This window comes from Cetorhinus maximus, chromosome 6 (genome assembly GCF_964194155.1).
Source record: "Cetorhinus maximus chromosome 6, sCetMax3.hap1.1, whole genome shotgun sequence".
Lineage (NCBI taxonomy): Eukaryota > Metazoa > Chordata > Chondrichthyes > Lamniformes > Cetorhinidae > Cetorhinus > Cetorhinus maximus.
The window spans coordinates 77,919,728-77,935,974 of record NC_135884.1 but is presented as its reverse complement, the minus strand read 5'-3'; the positions used below and the strand labels follow the sequence as shown (position 1 = coordinate 77,935,974).

Below are 16,247 nucleotides of genomic sequence, written 5' to 3'. Positions count from 1 at the left end.
TGGAAGCAAAATTAATAAATTTTTCCAGGTCCCGACGAGAGCATGAAGCAGCACCGAAGCAATCATCGATGCACCGGAGAAAGAGTTGTGGGAGGGGGCCTGAGTAGGACTGGAACAAGGAATGTTCCACATACCCCATAAAGAGACAGGCATAACTGGGGCCCATGCGGGTACCCATAGCCACACCTTTTATTTGGAGGAAGTGATACAAGTTTAAGGAGAAATAGTGGGTGTTTGTGCTGAAGGGAGAGCAATAATCATGGGTGATTTTAATGCACATATAAACTGGAAAAAATCAGGTTGGCAGTGGTAGCCTGGAAGAGAGTTTCTGAGAGCAGCATGTCCTGGAACCTACCAGAGAGCAGGTTATATTAGACTTGTTATTGAGTAATGTGGTGGGATTAATTAATGACCTCTGAGTGAAGGCATCCCTAGGTATTAGGGACCAAAATATGATTTAATTTTATATCCAGTTTGAAAGGGAGAAGAACCTAGTATTTTAAACTGGAGTTTAGAAGAGTGAGGGGTGAATCGATTGAAGCATGTAAGATTCTGAACGGCCTTGACAAGGTGGACGTGGAAAGGATGATTCCTGTTGTGGGTGAGACCAGAACTAGGGGGCACTTTTAAAAGTAGGGGTTACCCTTGTAGGACAGAGATGGGGAGAATTTCTTTCTCTGAGGGTTGTGCGACTTTGGAACTCTCTGCTTTAGAAGGTGGTGGAGGCGGGATCATTGAATATTTTTAAGGTGGAGGTAGATAAATTTCGCCTTTCTCCTAACTATGCTTCAGTTCTGCCGAAGGGTCATGAAGACTCGAAACGTTAACTGATTTCTTCTCCACCGATGCTGCCACACCTGCTGAGTTTTTCCAGGTAATTCTGTTTTTGTTTTGGATTTCCAGCATCCGCAGTAGCTTTTTGTTTTTATCTCTGTAGATAAATTCTTGTTCGGCAAGGGAATCAAGGTTATCGGGTGTAGATGGGAATGTGGAAATTGAAAAACAAACGGATCAGCCATGATCTTATTGAATGGTGCAGCAGGCTTGAGGGGCCGAATGGGCTACTTCTGCTTCTATTTCGTATGTTCTTAAGCCTCTTTGCTTTAGGCTCCTATTTATACAGCCCAGGATGGAATGGCCTCATTTTCTCATTGCCATTCAAAATAAACTCTCAGCATAAGACCGCGACGCCTGATGGGATACTGGCGGAGCAGGTCACGCGGGGTCTGGTGCGATACTGGCGGAGTGAGTCACGCGGGGCCTGGTGGGATACTGGCGGAGTCCTCCGGAGGAGTCCCGCTTTAGACAACATGCCGTACGCGAACCAGCCGACAGTGAGGATCACGGAGCTGACAGACGAGAATGTGAAATTCATCGTGGAAAATACAGAGTTATCGTGAGTCCCAGACAGGGAGAGAGGCGTGGAGGAGATGGGGGGAAGAAAGTGGGAGCAGGGTTGAGGAGAGGGGGAGATGGAGGGGGGCGGGATTGGGGGGGGAGACGGGGAGGGGGGCGGGATTGAGGGGAGGGGGAGACGGGATTGAGGGGAGGGGGAGACGGAGGGGGGGGCGGGGTGGAGGGAAGGGGGAGACGGAGAAGGGGGCGGGGTGGAGGGAAGGGGGAGACGGAGGGGGGTGGAGGGAAGGGGGAGACGGAGGGGGGTGGAGGGGAGGGGGAGACGGAGGGGGGTGGAGGGGAGGGGGAGACGGAGGGGGGTGGAGGGGAGGGGGAGACGGAGGGGGGTGGAGGGGAGGGGGAGACGGAGGGGGGTGGAGGGGAGGGGGAGACGGAGGGGGGTGGAGGGGAGGGGGAGACGGAGGGGGGTGGAGGGGAGGGGGAGACGGAGGGGGGTGGAGGGGAGGGGAGACGGAGGGGAGGGGAGGGGGAGACGGAGGGGGGTGGAGGGGAGGGGGAGACGGAGGGGGGTGGAGGGGAGGGGGAGACGGAGGGGGGTGGAGGGGAGGGGGAGACGGAGGGGGGTGGAGGGGAGGGGGAGACGGGGGGGCGTGGAGGGGAGGGGGAGACGGGGGGGCGGGGTGGAGGGGAGGGGGAGACGGGGGGGCGGGGTGGAGGGGAGGGGGAGACGGGGGGGCGGGGTGGAGGGGAGGGGGAGACGGGGGGGCGGGGTGGAGGGGGGGCGGGGTGGAGGGGAGGGGGAGACGGGGGGGCGGGGTGGAGGGGAGGGGGAGACGGAGGGGGGTGGAGGGGAGGGGGAGACGGAGGGGGGTGGAGGGGAGGGGGAGACGGAGGGGGGTGGAGGGGAGGGGGAGACGGGGGGGGCGGGGTGGAGGGGAGGGGGAGACGGGGGGGGCGGGGTGGAGGGGAGGGGGAGACGGGGGGGCGGGGTGGAGGGGAGGGGGAGACGGGGGGGCGGGGTGGAGGGGAGGGGGAGACGGGGGGGCGGGGTGGAGGGGAGGGGGAGACGGGGGGGCGGGGTGGAGGGGAGGGGGAGACGGGGGGGCGGGGTGGAGGGGAGGGGGAGACGGAGGGGGGTGGGGTGGAGGGGAGGGGGAGACGGAGGGGGGTGGAGGGGAGGGGGAGACGGAGGGGGTGGAGGGGAGGGGGAGACGGAGGGGAGGGGGAGACGGAGGGGGGTGGAGGGGAGGGGGAGACGGAGGGGGGTGGAGGGGAGGGGGAGACGGAGGGGGGTGGAGGGGAGGGGGAGACGGAGGGGGGTGGAGGGGAGGGGGAGACGGAGGGGGGTGGAGGGGAGGGGGAGACGGAGGGGGGTGGAGGGGAGGGGGAGACGGAGGGGGGTGGAGGGGAGGGGGAGACGGAGGGGGGTGGAGGGGAGGGGGAGACGGAGGGGGGTGGAGGGGAGGGGGAGACGGAGGGGGGTGGAGGGGAGGGGGAGACGGAGGGGGGTGGAGGGGAGGGGGAGACGGAGGGGGGTGGAGGGGAGGGGGAGACGGAGGGGGGTGGAGGGGAGGGGGAGACGGGGGGGCGGGGTGGAGGGGAGGGGGAGACGGGGGGGCGGGGTGGAGGGGAGGGGGAGACGGGGGGGCGGGGTGGAGGGGAGGGGGAGACGGGGGGGCGGGGTGGAGGGGAGGGGGAGACGGGGGGGCGGGGTGGAGGGGGGGGGCGGGGTGGAGGGGGGGGGCGGGGTGGAGGGGAGGGGGAGACGGAGGGGGGTGGAGGGGAGGGGGAGACGGAGGGGGGTGGAGGGGAGGGGGAGACGGAGGGGGGTGGAGGGGAGGGGGAGACGGAGGGGGGTGGAGGGGAGGGGGAGACGGGGGGGGCGGGGTGGAGGGGAGGGGGAGACGGGGGGGGCGGGGTGGAGGGGAGGGGGAGACGGGGGGGCGGGGTGGAGGGGAGGGGGAGACGGGGGGGCGGGGTGGAGGGGAGGGGGAGACGGAGGGGGGTGGGGTGGAGGGGAGGGGGAGACGGAGGGGGGTGGAGGGGAGGGGGAGACGGAGGGGGGTGGAGGGGAGGGGGAGACGGAGGGGAGGGGGAGACGGAGGGGGGTGGAGGGGAGGGGGAGACGGAGGGGGGTGGAGGGGAGGGGGAGACGGAGGGGGGTGGAGGGGAGGGGGGTGGAGGGGAGGGGGAGACGGAGGGGGGTGGAGGGGAGGGGGAGACGGAGGGGGGTGGAGGGGAGGGGGAGACGGAGGGGGGTGGAGGGGAGGGGGTGGAGGGGAGGGGGAGACGGAGGGGGGTGGAGGGGAGGGGGGTGGAGGGGAGGGGGAGACGGAGAGGGGTGGAGGGGAGGGGTGGAGGGGAGGGGGGTGGAGGGGCAGGGGGGCGGGGGCGAAATTGAGAGGGAGGGGGGAAAGATAGGGGGAGACGGGGGGGTGGGGGTGGGGGCGGGGTTGCGAGTTGGGGTTGGGGAGGGGAGGGTGGAAGGAGAGGTTGTGCGGTGTGTCTGTCTGACGCTCTGTCCTGCACAAAGTGCCCTGTCACTGATCTTGATGCTTCATTGCAGAGTGGCAAATGCCCTACGGAGAGTCCTCATGGCGGAAGTGGCAACTTTGGGTAATTATATATTCTCAATATCTTTCTCTCTCTCTCTCTCTCTCACACCCTCGCCCTCTGTCTTTAGCGTTGTGTGCTTTTCTAATGCCTCTGTTTTGTGTTGCAGCCATTGACTGGGTTCAGATTGATGCAAATTCCTCAGTGCTCCATGATGAATTCATTGCACACAGAATCGGTAAGTGTAACCGAAGCATTTCATCTCTCTCTAAAAGTTCAGGAAAATAAAGGAGCTGGGAGGTTTTTACTCTTTGTGGGGATGTGGGCATCGCTGGCTGGGGCAGCATTTATCACCCATCCCTAATTGCCCTAGCGAAAGTGGTGGTAAGCTGCCTTCTTGAACCACTGCAGTCCATGCAGTGTAGGTACACCCACAGTGCTGTTAGTGAGGGAGTTCCAGGATTTTGACCCAGCGACAGTGAAGGAATGACGATATATTTCCAAGCCAGGATGGTGAGTGACCTGGAGGGAAACTTCCAGATGGTGGTGTTCCCATGTGTCTGTTGCCCTTGTCCTTCTAGATGGTAGTAGTTGTGGGTTTGGAAGGTGCTGTCGAAGGAGTCTTGGTGAGTTCCTGCAGTGCATCTTGTCGATGATACACACTGCTGCTACTGTGCGTCGGTGGTGGAGGGAGTGAATATTTGTGGATGTGGTGCCAATCAAGCGGGCTGCTTTGTCCTGGATGGTGTCAAGCTTCTTGAGTGTTGTGGGAGCTGTACTTATCCAGGCAAGTGGGGAGCGTTCCATCACACTCCTGACTTGTGCCTTGTAGATGGTGGACAGACTTTGGGGAGTCGGGAAGTGAGTTATTCTCCACAGGATTCCTAGCCTCTGACTTGCTCTTGTAGCCACAGTATTTATATGGCTAGTCCAGTTCAGTTTCTGGTCAATTGTAATCCCCAGGATGTTGATAGTGGGGGATTCAGTGATGGTAATGACATTGAATGTCAAGGGATGATGGTTAAATTCTCTCTTGCTGCAGATGGTAATTGCCTGGCACTTGAGTGGCGCAAATATTACTTGCCAAGTGTCAGCCCAAGCCTGGTTATTGTCCAGGTCTCGCTGCATTTGGACGTGGACTAGTTTAGTATCTGAGGAGTCACGAATGGTGCTAAACATTGTGCAATCATCAGCGAACATCCCCACATCTGACCTTATGATGGAAGGAAGTTCGTTGATGAAGCAGCTGAAGATGGTTGGGCCGAGGACACTACCCTGAGGAACTCCTGCAGTGATGTCCTGGAGCTGAGATGACTGACCTCCAACAACCACAACCATCTTCCTTTGTGCTAGGTATGACTCAAACCAGCGGAGAGTTTTCCCTCTGATTCCCATTGACTCCAGTTTTGCTAGGGCTCCTTGATGCCACACTCGGTCAAATGCTGCCTTGATGTCAAGGGCAGTCACTCTCACCTCACCTCTGGAGTTCAGCTCTATGTTTGAACCAAGGCTGTAATGAGGTCAGGAGCTGAGTGGCCCTGGTGGAACCCAAACTGGGCATCAGTGAGCACATTATTGCTGTGTAAGTGCTGCTTGATCGCACTGTCAGTGACAATTTCCATCACTTTACTAATGATCGAGAGTAGACTGATGGGGCAGTAATTGGCCTGGTTGGATTTGTCCTGCTTTTTGTGTACAGGACATACCTGGGCAATTTTCCACATAGCCGGGTAGATGCCAATGTTGTAGCTGTACTGGAACAGCTTAGCTAGCGATGCAGCAAGTTCTGGAGCACAAGTCTTCAGTGATATTGCCAGAATATTGTCAGGGTCCATAGCCTTTGCTGTATCCGGTGCCTTCAGCCATTTCTTGATATCACGTGGAGTGAATCGAATCGGCTGAAGATTGGCACCTGTGATACTGGGGACATCCGAAGGAGATCAAGATGGATCATCCACTCAGCACTTCTGGCTGAAGATTGAAGCGAATGCTTCAGCCTTATCTTTTACACTGATGTGCTGGGCTCCTTCATCATTGAGGGTGGGGATATTTGTGGAGCCTCCTCCAGTGAGTTGTTTAATTGTCCACCATTCACGACTGGATGTGGCAGGACTGCAGAGCTTAGATCTGATCTGTTGGTTGTGGGATCGCTTAGCTCTGTCTATCACTTGCTGCCTATGCTGTTTAGCATGCAAGTAGTCCTGTGTCATAGATTCACCAGGTTGACACCTCATTTTTAGGTGTGCCTGGTGCTGCTCCTGGCATGCCCAGGGTTGATCCCCTGGCTTGATGGTAATGGTAGAGTGTGGGATGTGCCAGGCCATGAAGTTACAGGTTGTGTTTGAGTACAATTCTGCTGCTGTTGATGGCCCACAGCGCCTCATGGATGCCCAGTCTTGAGTTGAAATCTATCCCATTTAGTACAGTGGTAGTGCCACACAACACTTCTCCCCCTCCAGCACTGCAATATTCTCCCTAATCAATACCGCCACCTTCTCTCTCCCCCTCCCCCCGCCACACCCACCCTCCTTTCATTCCTTTCCTATCTTTCCTGAACACTCGATATCGAGGAATATTAAATTGTTGTTGTTTGCTAGTGCAGAACTTGAAGGGGACAAGTTGTTGAAGCTTTTTAGATCGGCAGATTCACAATCCATTTGAGATTTGGTATTCTTGTGAATGATGAGTGCAAGACGAAAAGCTTCTACAGCATGTCTCTTTTTCTCTGGAATATCTAACACCTAGTCCTGCCCTGTTTTGAGCCTGGACTCTATTATAGCAACAACATTATATTTCCACAGGGCAATCTACACCTGTAACTCACCAATTCTATTGACCACACTATGCATTTGGAAACATGCACAGTAACACTGATTTAGACTTTGTTACTTATTCCCTTACACTAAACCCAATTAATAACTTACTATTTCCTACGCTAGCGTTATCTATCTCTCCGTGTGTTGTGCACCTCACTATTCCTCTCTGATATTACCTCCTGCAAAATTAGTTTAAACCCTCCCCAATAGCACTAACAAAGTGTCCTAAAGTGAAATTGCTCCCAGCTCTGTTCAGGTGCAACCTGTCCTGCCTGTAGCCTGTACAGGAATAAATCTCTCCCGGAGCCTGTCCCAGGAATCTAAAGCCCTCCCCTCTGCACCATCTTTCCAGCCATGCATTCATCTGCTTTATCCTCTTATTTTTATACTCGCACGTGGTCTTGGGAGTAATCCGGAGATTCCTAATTTTGTGGACCTGCTTGCTAGGTTAGCTCCCTAACTTCTGACTGCAGAGCCACACCCCTCTTTCTACCTATGTTGTTGATGCTTTTTCATGACATCCTTGACCCTGACACTAGAGGGGCAATATACCATCCTGGATTCACATCTCTGGCTGCACAAACAGCAGTCTGTTCCCCTAACTATTGAACCACCTATCACTATTGTACTTCCAGTCTTTTTCGTGACCCTCTGTACAGTTGGTCACATGTGGTGCTTGGACTTGGCTCTGGCTGCACTCCCCAGATGAGCCATCACTCTCATCAGAATTCAGAACTGAATACCGGTTGGGGAGTGGGATGCACTCTAGGGGACTCCTGCACTCCCTGCCTGTTTCTTCTTAACTGCCTGGTGGTCACTCATTCCCTCTCTCCCTGCAAAAGCTTAAGCTGCAGAGTGACCATATCCATAAATGTGCTATCCACAAAGCTCTCAACCTCACAGATGTACCACAGTGATGGCAGCTGCTGCTCAAGCTCCAAAACCCAGAGTTCGAGCTGCTGCAGATATGGTTATCGAGGAGACTGGAAACATTGTGAAGTTCCCACATGGCACAGAATGTGCACTCGAGAGATTGGAGCTGCCCTGCCATTCCTCTAACTATTAGATAATAAACCTTACTCCTTATAAAAGATTCACCAGCCACTCGCTTCCCGTCTGCTGATGTCACTTGATCCGAAAGCACAGTGTTAATTTTCACACGTACACTGATGACACCCAGCTCTACCTCTCTACCATCCCTCTCGATTCCCCCACTGTTGCTAAGTTATCAGATGCTTATCTGGCATCCAATACTCCACTGAGCAGAAATTTCCTCCAATTGATTACTGGGAGGACTGAAGCCATTCCATTGGTTTTGGCTCTTGCTGTAGCCACTGTCTCCATCCCTGGGAACTGCTTGAAGCTGATGGAGACCATCTTGTCTTTGAGCCCCTGGTGAGTTTCCAACCTCAGATCTGCACCATCTCTTGCTGGGCACCTACTTTCACCTCCAACATCACTCGACTCCAATCCTACCTCAGCTTACCTATAACTCTCATCCAGGCCTTTGTTACCTCGACCCTGCTCCAGTGCTGTCAGCCTCCCAAAACCACGGCATATAAACTTGTACTCATTCAAAGTTGTCTGTTTCTTTGTTCACACCAGATTGCATTAACCCATCACACCCTGTGCTCGCTGAGCTCCATTGGCTCCTGGTTTAGCACCGCCTCACTTTTAAAACCCTAATCCTTGTTTTCAGCTGCCTCCATGACTTCTCCCCTCCCGATCTCACATCAGGGGTCATTTGTGGGAGAGTTCCAAACTTCCAGCAGCTTTTGTGTGTAAACAGGTCTCCTATTTTCAAATCATCCTTAACCTTCTAAATTCCAGGATAAACTACCCTGGTTTCTTTAATCTCTCCTTGTACTTGAACCTTAGAATTCTGGTATCATTCTGGTAAATCTACACTGCACTCCCTCCAAGGCCAATATATCCTTCCTCCTGTGTGGGCCCAGAACTGCTCACAGTGACTCTAGGTCTGATCTAACTAGGGCTTTGTATAACTGAAGCAGGTCTTCTAGCCCTGTGTGTTTGAGTCCTCTGGACACAAAAACTAACTTTCCAAAAGCCTTTTAGGTCATTTTCTGAATCTGTCTATGACTTTTTTGGAGCTCCGCTATTTCTAGCTTTTTACCATTTCGAAATAGCTGCTGAGTCAATCTCAGGGAAATGTTTTTTCTTCATTTTCAGGATTAATTCCTCTAACAAGTGATGACATTGTGGATAAGATGCAGTATTCAAGGGTATGTGAACATCGGAGCAATACATGGGAGGGATGTATGGGAGAATGATAATGTGACAAGGGGCTATGCATTGGAGGAAGATCAGCAACGTTGCTGGTTGGCAGGAGAACATACGTGTGTGCGTGGGCGCATGGCTGTGTGTGTGTGTGTCTGCCTGCCTGTGTGCGCGCCTGTGTGTGTTGTCTGTCTGTCTGCCTGTGTGTGTGTTGTCTGCCTGCCTGTGTGTGTGTCTGTCTGCCTACCTGTCTGTGTGTTGTCTGCCTGCCTGCCTGAGTGCGTGCCTGTGTGTGTGTTGTCTGTCTGTCTGCCTGCCTGTGTGCGTGCCTGTGTGTATGTTGTCTATCTTCCCCCAATTTGCGTGTGTATAACATTGAGAGGCAGTGCTGTATTTCTCAGTAACCTTGTTGCACTGACTCAGCTGACTGCTCGTCTCTTCCCCAGGACTGTACGTGTGATGAGTTCTGCCCAGAATGCTCAGTGGAGCTGACGCTCGATGTGAAGTGCAATGAAGATCAGACTCGACACGTCACCTCACGGGATCTACTGTCTAACAATTCCCGGGTTATCCCTGTGAGTGCTGAACACCCGATTCTTCATCCCTTTCCACAGTTCAGTGACAGTAGGAGTATAATCAGCTGTAGCTCATTCCCAGAGAGAGCGATTCCAACCTGACACAATACGGGGTGGGGATGGGAGATGAATTTTTACAGCACACCACAATCAGTAAGGACTCTGTACAACTATCAATCGAAATGCTCCACCTCTAGCGGTGACTACTGAGGGTGGGGGGGTGCAGTGCGTAGGCTGGGGCCATTCTATTAAGGTCTGGAGGGTCCTGAAGGGGGTTGAAGCAGGGGTGTGGGTGGTTAGGTTGTGTGCACCACACAACCTGGGGCTGGGAATAAGCTTTATTGTATGGGGGATGGGTCCAGTCAATCTCCACGTGTTTGTGTGTAATTCTGGGCACTGCGATAATGACTTTAATAATTACGGAGGGAAGGAGATAAATTAAGCTCAGGATCTTAGTTAGGATTGTCAGCCGCAAGGGGCTGAAGCTGGCATGGGTGAAATAGAGAGTTTGGGCAGAGCTGTGTGCATTTGAGTCAGAAACTTGTGAAACCTCTCCAGCTGGCAATGTGAGCTAATTGCACCAGTCCTTCACATGGGGTTCAATACTTGTTGTGTTCCCAGTTGTAATGGGAGCTGCATTAATCAAGGTGCCAGGCTATCAGCCCAACCTCCCCCAGCATGATAACAATCACTAACATTACTGCTGACTGCTTTTCTTTTCATTCAACCAGGTCACATCTCGCAGCCGAGACAATGATCCCAATGATTATGTGGAACAGGATGGTGAGTAGAAGCAGTTTGTTCTGGGTTAATATGGGCTGTCTGTGGGGAATGTGACTGATGTAATCCAGGTCGACAGCGCGTGTCTTATATAATCCGGGTCGACAGTGTGTGACTGATATAATCCGGGTTGACAGCGTGTGCCTGATATAATCCGTGTCGACGGCGCGTGCCAGATATAATCCGTGTCGACGGCGCGTGCCAGATATAATCCGTGTCGACGGCGCGTGCCAGATATAATCCGTGTCGACGGCGCGTGCCAGATATAATCCGTGTCGACGGCGCGTGCCAGATATAATCCGTGTCGACGGCGCGTGCCAGATATAATCCGGGTCGACGGCGTGTGCCTGATATAATCCGGGTTGACCGCGTGTGCCTGATATAATCCGTGTCGACGGCGCGTGTCTGATATAATCCGTGTCGACGGCGCGTGCCTGATATAATCTGGGTCGACGGCGCGTGCCTGATATAATCTGGGTTGACAGCGTGTGTCTGATATCGATAGCGTGTGTCTGGTATAATCCAGGTCGACGGCGTATGTCTGATATCGACTGTGTGTGTCTGATATAATCCAGGTCGACGGTGTGTGTTTGATATAATCCGGGTCGACAGCGTGTGTCTGATATCGACAGCGTGTGTGTGATATAATCCGGGTCGACGGCGTATGTCTGATATCGACAGCGTGTGTCTGATATAATCCGGGTCGACAGTGTGTGTCTGATATAATCTGGGTCGACAGCGTGTGTCTGATATCGACAGCGTGTGTCTGATATAATCCGGGTCGACAGTGTGTGTTTGATATAATCCGGGTCGACAGCGTGTGTCTGATATAATCCGGGTCGACAGCGTGTGTCTGATATCGACAGCGTGTGTCTGATATAATCCGGGTCGACAGCGTGTGTCTGATATATTCCGGGTCGACAGCGTGTGTCTGATATCGACAGCGTGTGTCTGATATAATCCGGGTCGACAGTGTGTGTTTAATATAATCCGTGTCGACAGCGTGTGTCTGATGTCAAGAGTGTGTGTCTGATATAATCCGGGTCGACGGTGTGTGTCTGATATAATCCGGGTCGACGGTGTGTGTCTGATATAATCCGGGTCGACGGCGTGTGTCTGATATAATCCGGGTCGAGGGCGTGTGTGTCTGATATAACCCGGGGTTGACGCCGTGTGTCTGATATAATCCGGGTCGACAGCGTGTGTCTGATATAACCCGGGGTCGACGGCGCGTGCCTGATATAATCTGGGTCGACGGCGCGTGCCTGATATATTCCAGGTTGCTGGATTGCTCTGGGCTGAAACTGGCAGTGCTGCTGGATTGCTCTGGGCTGAAGCTGGCAGTGCTGCTGGATTACTCTGGGCTGAAGCTGGCAGTGCTGCTGGATTGCTCTGGGCTAAAGCTGGCAGTGCTGCTGGATTATTCTGGGCTGAAGCTGGCAGTGCTGCTGGATTAATCTGAGCTAAAGCTGGCAGTGCTGCTGGATTGCTCTGGGCTGAAACTGGCAGTGCTGCTGGATTGCTCTGGAATGATACTGGCAGTGCTGCTGGATTACTCTGAGCTAAAGCCGGCAGTGCTGCCGAATTACTCTGGGCTAAAGCTGGCAGTGCTGCTGGATTACTCTGGGCTAAAGCTGGCAGTGCTGCTGGATTACTCTGGGCTAAAGCTGGCAGTGCTGCTGGATTACTCTGGGCTGAAGCCTGCAATCCAGTTGATTACAGCAGGAATCCTTTATTTAAAGGATGATATTTGCTGAAAGAAATAAGAGCTCAGAATTTACTGTTAGCCGGAGATGTGAGCGCTGGACAGGAAGGGAAGGGTGGAAAGGAGCGCGGGAAGGACCAGGGCTCAAGCTTAGATATTGAACCTTTTGGAGGGCCAGACAGGGTGAGGGAAAGGCCCTTGAGGGAGTAACTGGGAGAATGCGGGTTTGCAGCAGTGGGTGGTGCTGATTACAGTGGGTGAGGAGTTTGGGGAGGGCGCTGTTGATAGCCAGCCGGAGGGGTTTATGGATTGTCGGAGTGGGTTGTGTTGGCGGACAGTGGACATTGATCACAGGGTGTTGGGGCATTGATGTCACAGGCAGTGATATGGGGTGATCCAGTTGGGCAATGACTTGGCTGGGTGGTCTGATGATGGTCTCCTCTGCCTCCCTCAGATATCCTGATCGTGAAGTTGCGGAAGGGGCAGGAGCTGAGGCTCCGAGCTTACGCCAAGAAGGGTTTCGGGAAGGAACATGCCAAATGGAACCCAACAGCAGGGGTGTCCTTCGAGTACGACCCTGACAATGCCCTGAGGCACACAGTGTACCCCAAACCTGAGGAATGGTGAGACTCATTCTGGATTTATACTGGCACCACGTCCCATTCCATTCCTCATCCAGCCCAGCGGGGCGGAGAGGTGTGGGGGCTTGGTGGAACAGTGAGGGGAGGGGAGGGGAGGGGAGGGGAGTGGTGGGGTGGGGAGGGGAGGGGAGTGGTGGGGTGGGGAGGGGAGGGGAGGGGAGTGGTGGGGAGGGGAGGGGAGGGGAGTGGTGGGGTGGGGAGGGGAGTGGTGGGGAGGGGAGTGGTGGGGAGGGGAGTGGTGGGGAGGGGAGGGGAGGGGAGTGGCGGAGAGGAGAGGAGAGGGGCGGGGAGGGGAGGGGCGGGGTGGAGAGGGGGGTGGAGAGTAGTGGTGGGGAGGGGAGGGGAGTAATGGTGGGGTGGAGAGGGGAGTGGAGTGGAGAGTAGTGGTGGGGTGGAGAGGGGAGGGGAGTAGTGGTGGGGTGGAGAGGGGAGGGGAGTCATGGGGTGGGGTGGGGTGGGGAGGGAGACGTTTAAATTCTGCATTCCTCCTCTTTCTAAGTGTTGATCGTTTCTTTGAAATTTTAAGGCCCAAAAGTGAGTACTCTGAACTGGATGATGAGGAAATTCAGGCTCCGTATGACCCGAATGGCAAACCAGAAAGGTACACACTTCATTCTCATTTTTGTGATGTGAGCTTTGCTCCAAATCCCTAATTGCCCTTGAATAGGTACAACCACAGTGCTGTTAGGGAGGGAGTTCCAGGGTTTTACCCCAGCGACTGTGAAAGAAAGGCGATATATTTCCAAGTCAGGATGGTGAGTGGTTTGGAGGGGAACTTCCTGGTGGTGGTGTTCCCATGTGTCTGCTGCCCTTGTTCTTCTAGATGGTAGTGGTTGTGGGTTTGGAAGGTGCTGTCTAAAGAGCCTTGGTGAATTCCTGCAGTACATCTTGTAGATGGTACACACTGCTGCCACTGTGTGTTGGTGATGGAGGGAGTGAATGTTTGTGGATGTGGTGCCAATCAAGCGGGCTGCTTTATCCTGGATGGTGTCAAGCTTCTTGAGTGTTGTGGGAGCTGTACTCATCCAGGCAAGTGGGAAGTATTCCATCACACTCCTGACTTGTGCCTTGTAGATGGTGGACAGGTTTTGGGGAGTCAGGAGGTAAATTACTCTCTGCTGGATTCCCAGCCTCTGACCTGCTCTCGTAGCCACAGTATTTATATTTATATGGCTAGGCCAGTTCAGTTTCTAGTCAATGTTAACCTCCAGGATGTTGATAGTGAGGGATTCAGTGATGGTAATGTCATGGGATGATGGTTAGATTCCCTCTTGTTTGAGATGGTCATTGCCTAGTACCTGTGTGGCGCAAATGTTATTGAACTATGAAGATTTGTTTTTAGCTCTGATACATGAGGGTCTATTTAACCTTTCCAGTGTGGATCATGTTTTTGAGTTTTGTTCCCATCAGGTTTTATTTCAATGTGGAATCTTCGGGAGCACTACGCCCTGAGACCATCGTACTGTCAGCTCTCTCTGGGCTGAAGAAGAAACTGAGTGACCTGCAGACAATGCTGAGTCATGAAATCCAGAGTGATGTGCTCACCATCAATTAGCGAGGTCCAGACTGACGCTGACCACTGGCCCGGTGCTGGTGGTGCGGGGAGTGTCCATCTCTCTCCAAACTCGGGGGTTGGAGCGGGTGGTCAGAGCTTGCCTGGACCGCAGGGGTGGCTGTTGCAGACTCGCTGCACTCGTGTATAAGCTGTACATATACACTGCTGTGTTTTGGTGCCTGTTCACCTTTCCTTTGTTGACTTGTAAACATGATTAAATCTGTTTTGGTCCCAGTGCTGTCTCTTTTTGCTAAAGGTAAGGGGATTGTTTGAAGTTTGGCCACACGTCGAGTGTGGGGATGCAATACGAATATTGTGGATGCTGGATATCCTCAGCAGGTCAGGCTGTAACTGTGGAGAAAGAAATGGTTAAGCTTTCAAAGATCTTTGTGTTTCTGATGAAAGGTCAAGACAGGAACCGTGAAGTCTGTTTCTCTCATCACAGATGCTGCCAGAGCTGCTGAGTATTTCCAGCATTTTCTATTTTCATAAACGTGGGAATTCTGCAGACAATAAAAGTGTGAGTTACTGTATGTGGGAGAATGGGGATTAAAGCTGGGGGTTACTGTCTGGGGGAGAATGGGGATTATAGCTGGAGGTTACGGTCTGGGGGAGAATGGGGATTAAAGCTGGAGGTTACTGTCTGAGGGAGAATGGGGATTAAAGCTGGAGGTTACGGTCTGGGGGAGAATGGGGATTAAAGCTGGAGGTTACTGTCTGGGGGAGAATGCGGCATAAAGCTGGAGGTTACAGTCTGGGAGAGAATGGGGATTAAAACTGGAGGTTACTGTCTGGGACAGAATGGGGATTAAAGCTGGAGGTTACTGTCTGGGACAGAATGGGGATTAAAGATGGAGGTCACTGTCTGGGACAGAATGGGGATTAAAGATGGAGGTCACTGTCTGGGACAGAATGGGGATTAAAGCTGGAGGTTACTGTCTGGGAGAGAATGGGGATTATAGCTGGAGGTTACTGTCTGAGGGAGAATGGGGATCAAAGATGGAGGTTAATGCCTGAGAGCGAAAGGGGATTAAAGCTGGAGGTTACTGTCTGGGACAGAATGGGGATTAAAGCTGGAGGTTACTGTCTGGGGGAGAATGGGGATTATAGCTGGAGGTTACTGTCTGAGGGAGAATGGGGATCAAAGATGGAGGTTAATGCCTGAGAGCGAAAGGGGATTAAAGCTGGAGGTTACTGTCTGGGAGAGAATGGGGATTAAAGCTGGAGGTTACTGTCTGGGGGAGAATGGGGATTAAAGCTGGAGGTTACTGTCTGGGAGAGAATGGGGATTAAAGCTGGAGGTTACTGTCTGGGAGAGAATGGGGATTAAAACTGGAGGTTACAGTCTGGGACAGAATGGGGATTGAACCTGGAGGTTACTGTCTGGGACAGAATGGGGATTAAAGCTGGAGGTTACAGTCTGGGACAGAATGGGCATTAAAGCTGGAGGTTACTGTCTGCGACAGAATGGGGATTAATGCTGGAGGTTACTGTTTGAAGGAGAATGGGGATTAAAGATGGAGGTTACTGTCTGAGGGAGAATGGGGATTAAAGCTGGAGGTTACTGTCTGAGGGCGAATGAGGGTTAAAGCTGGAGGTTACTGTCTGAGGGAGATTGGGGATTGAAGCTGGAGGTTACTGTATGGGGGAGAATGGGGATTAAAGCTGGAGGTTACTGTATGGGAGAGAATGGGGATTAAAGCTGGAGGTTACTGTCTGAGTGAGAATGGAGATTAAAGCTGGAGGTTACTGTGTGGGAGAGATTGGGGATTAAAGCTGGAGGTTACTGTATGGGAGAGAATGGGGTTTAAAGTTGGAGTTTACTGTCTGGGGGAGAATGGGGACTAAAGCTAGAGGATACTGTATGGGAAAGAATGGAGTTTAAAGCTGGAGGTTACTGTCTGAGGGAGAATGGGTATTATAGCACGAGATTACTGTATGGGAGAGAATGGGCCTTAAAGCTAGAGGTTACAGTCTGAGGGCGAATGGGGATTAAAGCTGGAGGATACAGTCTGGGAGAGAATGGGG

General features: G+C 53.5%; 1 protein-coding gene across 1 annotated transcript; it reads left to right on the top strand.

Moving 5' to 3' along the window:
* The first annotated feature begins 1,229 nt into the window (after window positions 1–1,229).
* polr2c (RNA polymerase II subunit C) lies at window positions 1,230–14,453 on the top strand. The gene is made up of 9 exons (XM_078543884.1): window positions 1,230–1,396; window positions 3,923–3,972; window positions 4,079–4,147; window positions 8,916–8,968; window positions 9,410–9,538; window positions 10,270–10,321; window positions 12,478–12,646; window positions 13,191–13,265; window positions 14,075–14,453. The coding sequence occupies exons 1-9, from the start codon at window positions 1,311–1,313 to the stop codon at window positions 14,217–14,219; spliced, it is 828 nt and encodes a 275-aa protein (XP_078400010.1). The 5' UTR covers window positions 1,230–1,310; the 3' UTR covers window positions 14,220–14,453.
* The last annotated feature ends 1,794 nt before the right edge of the window (window positions 14,454–16,247 follow it).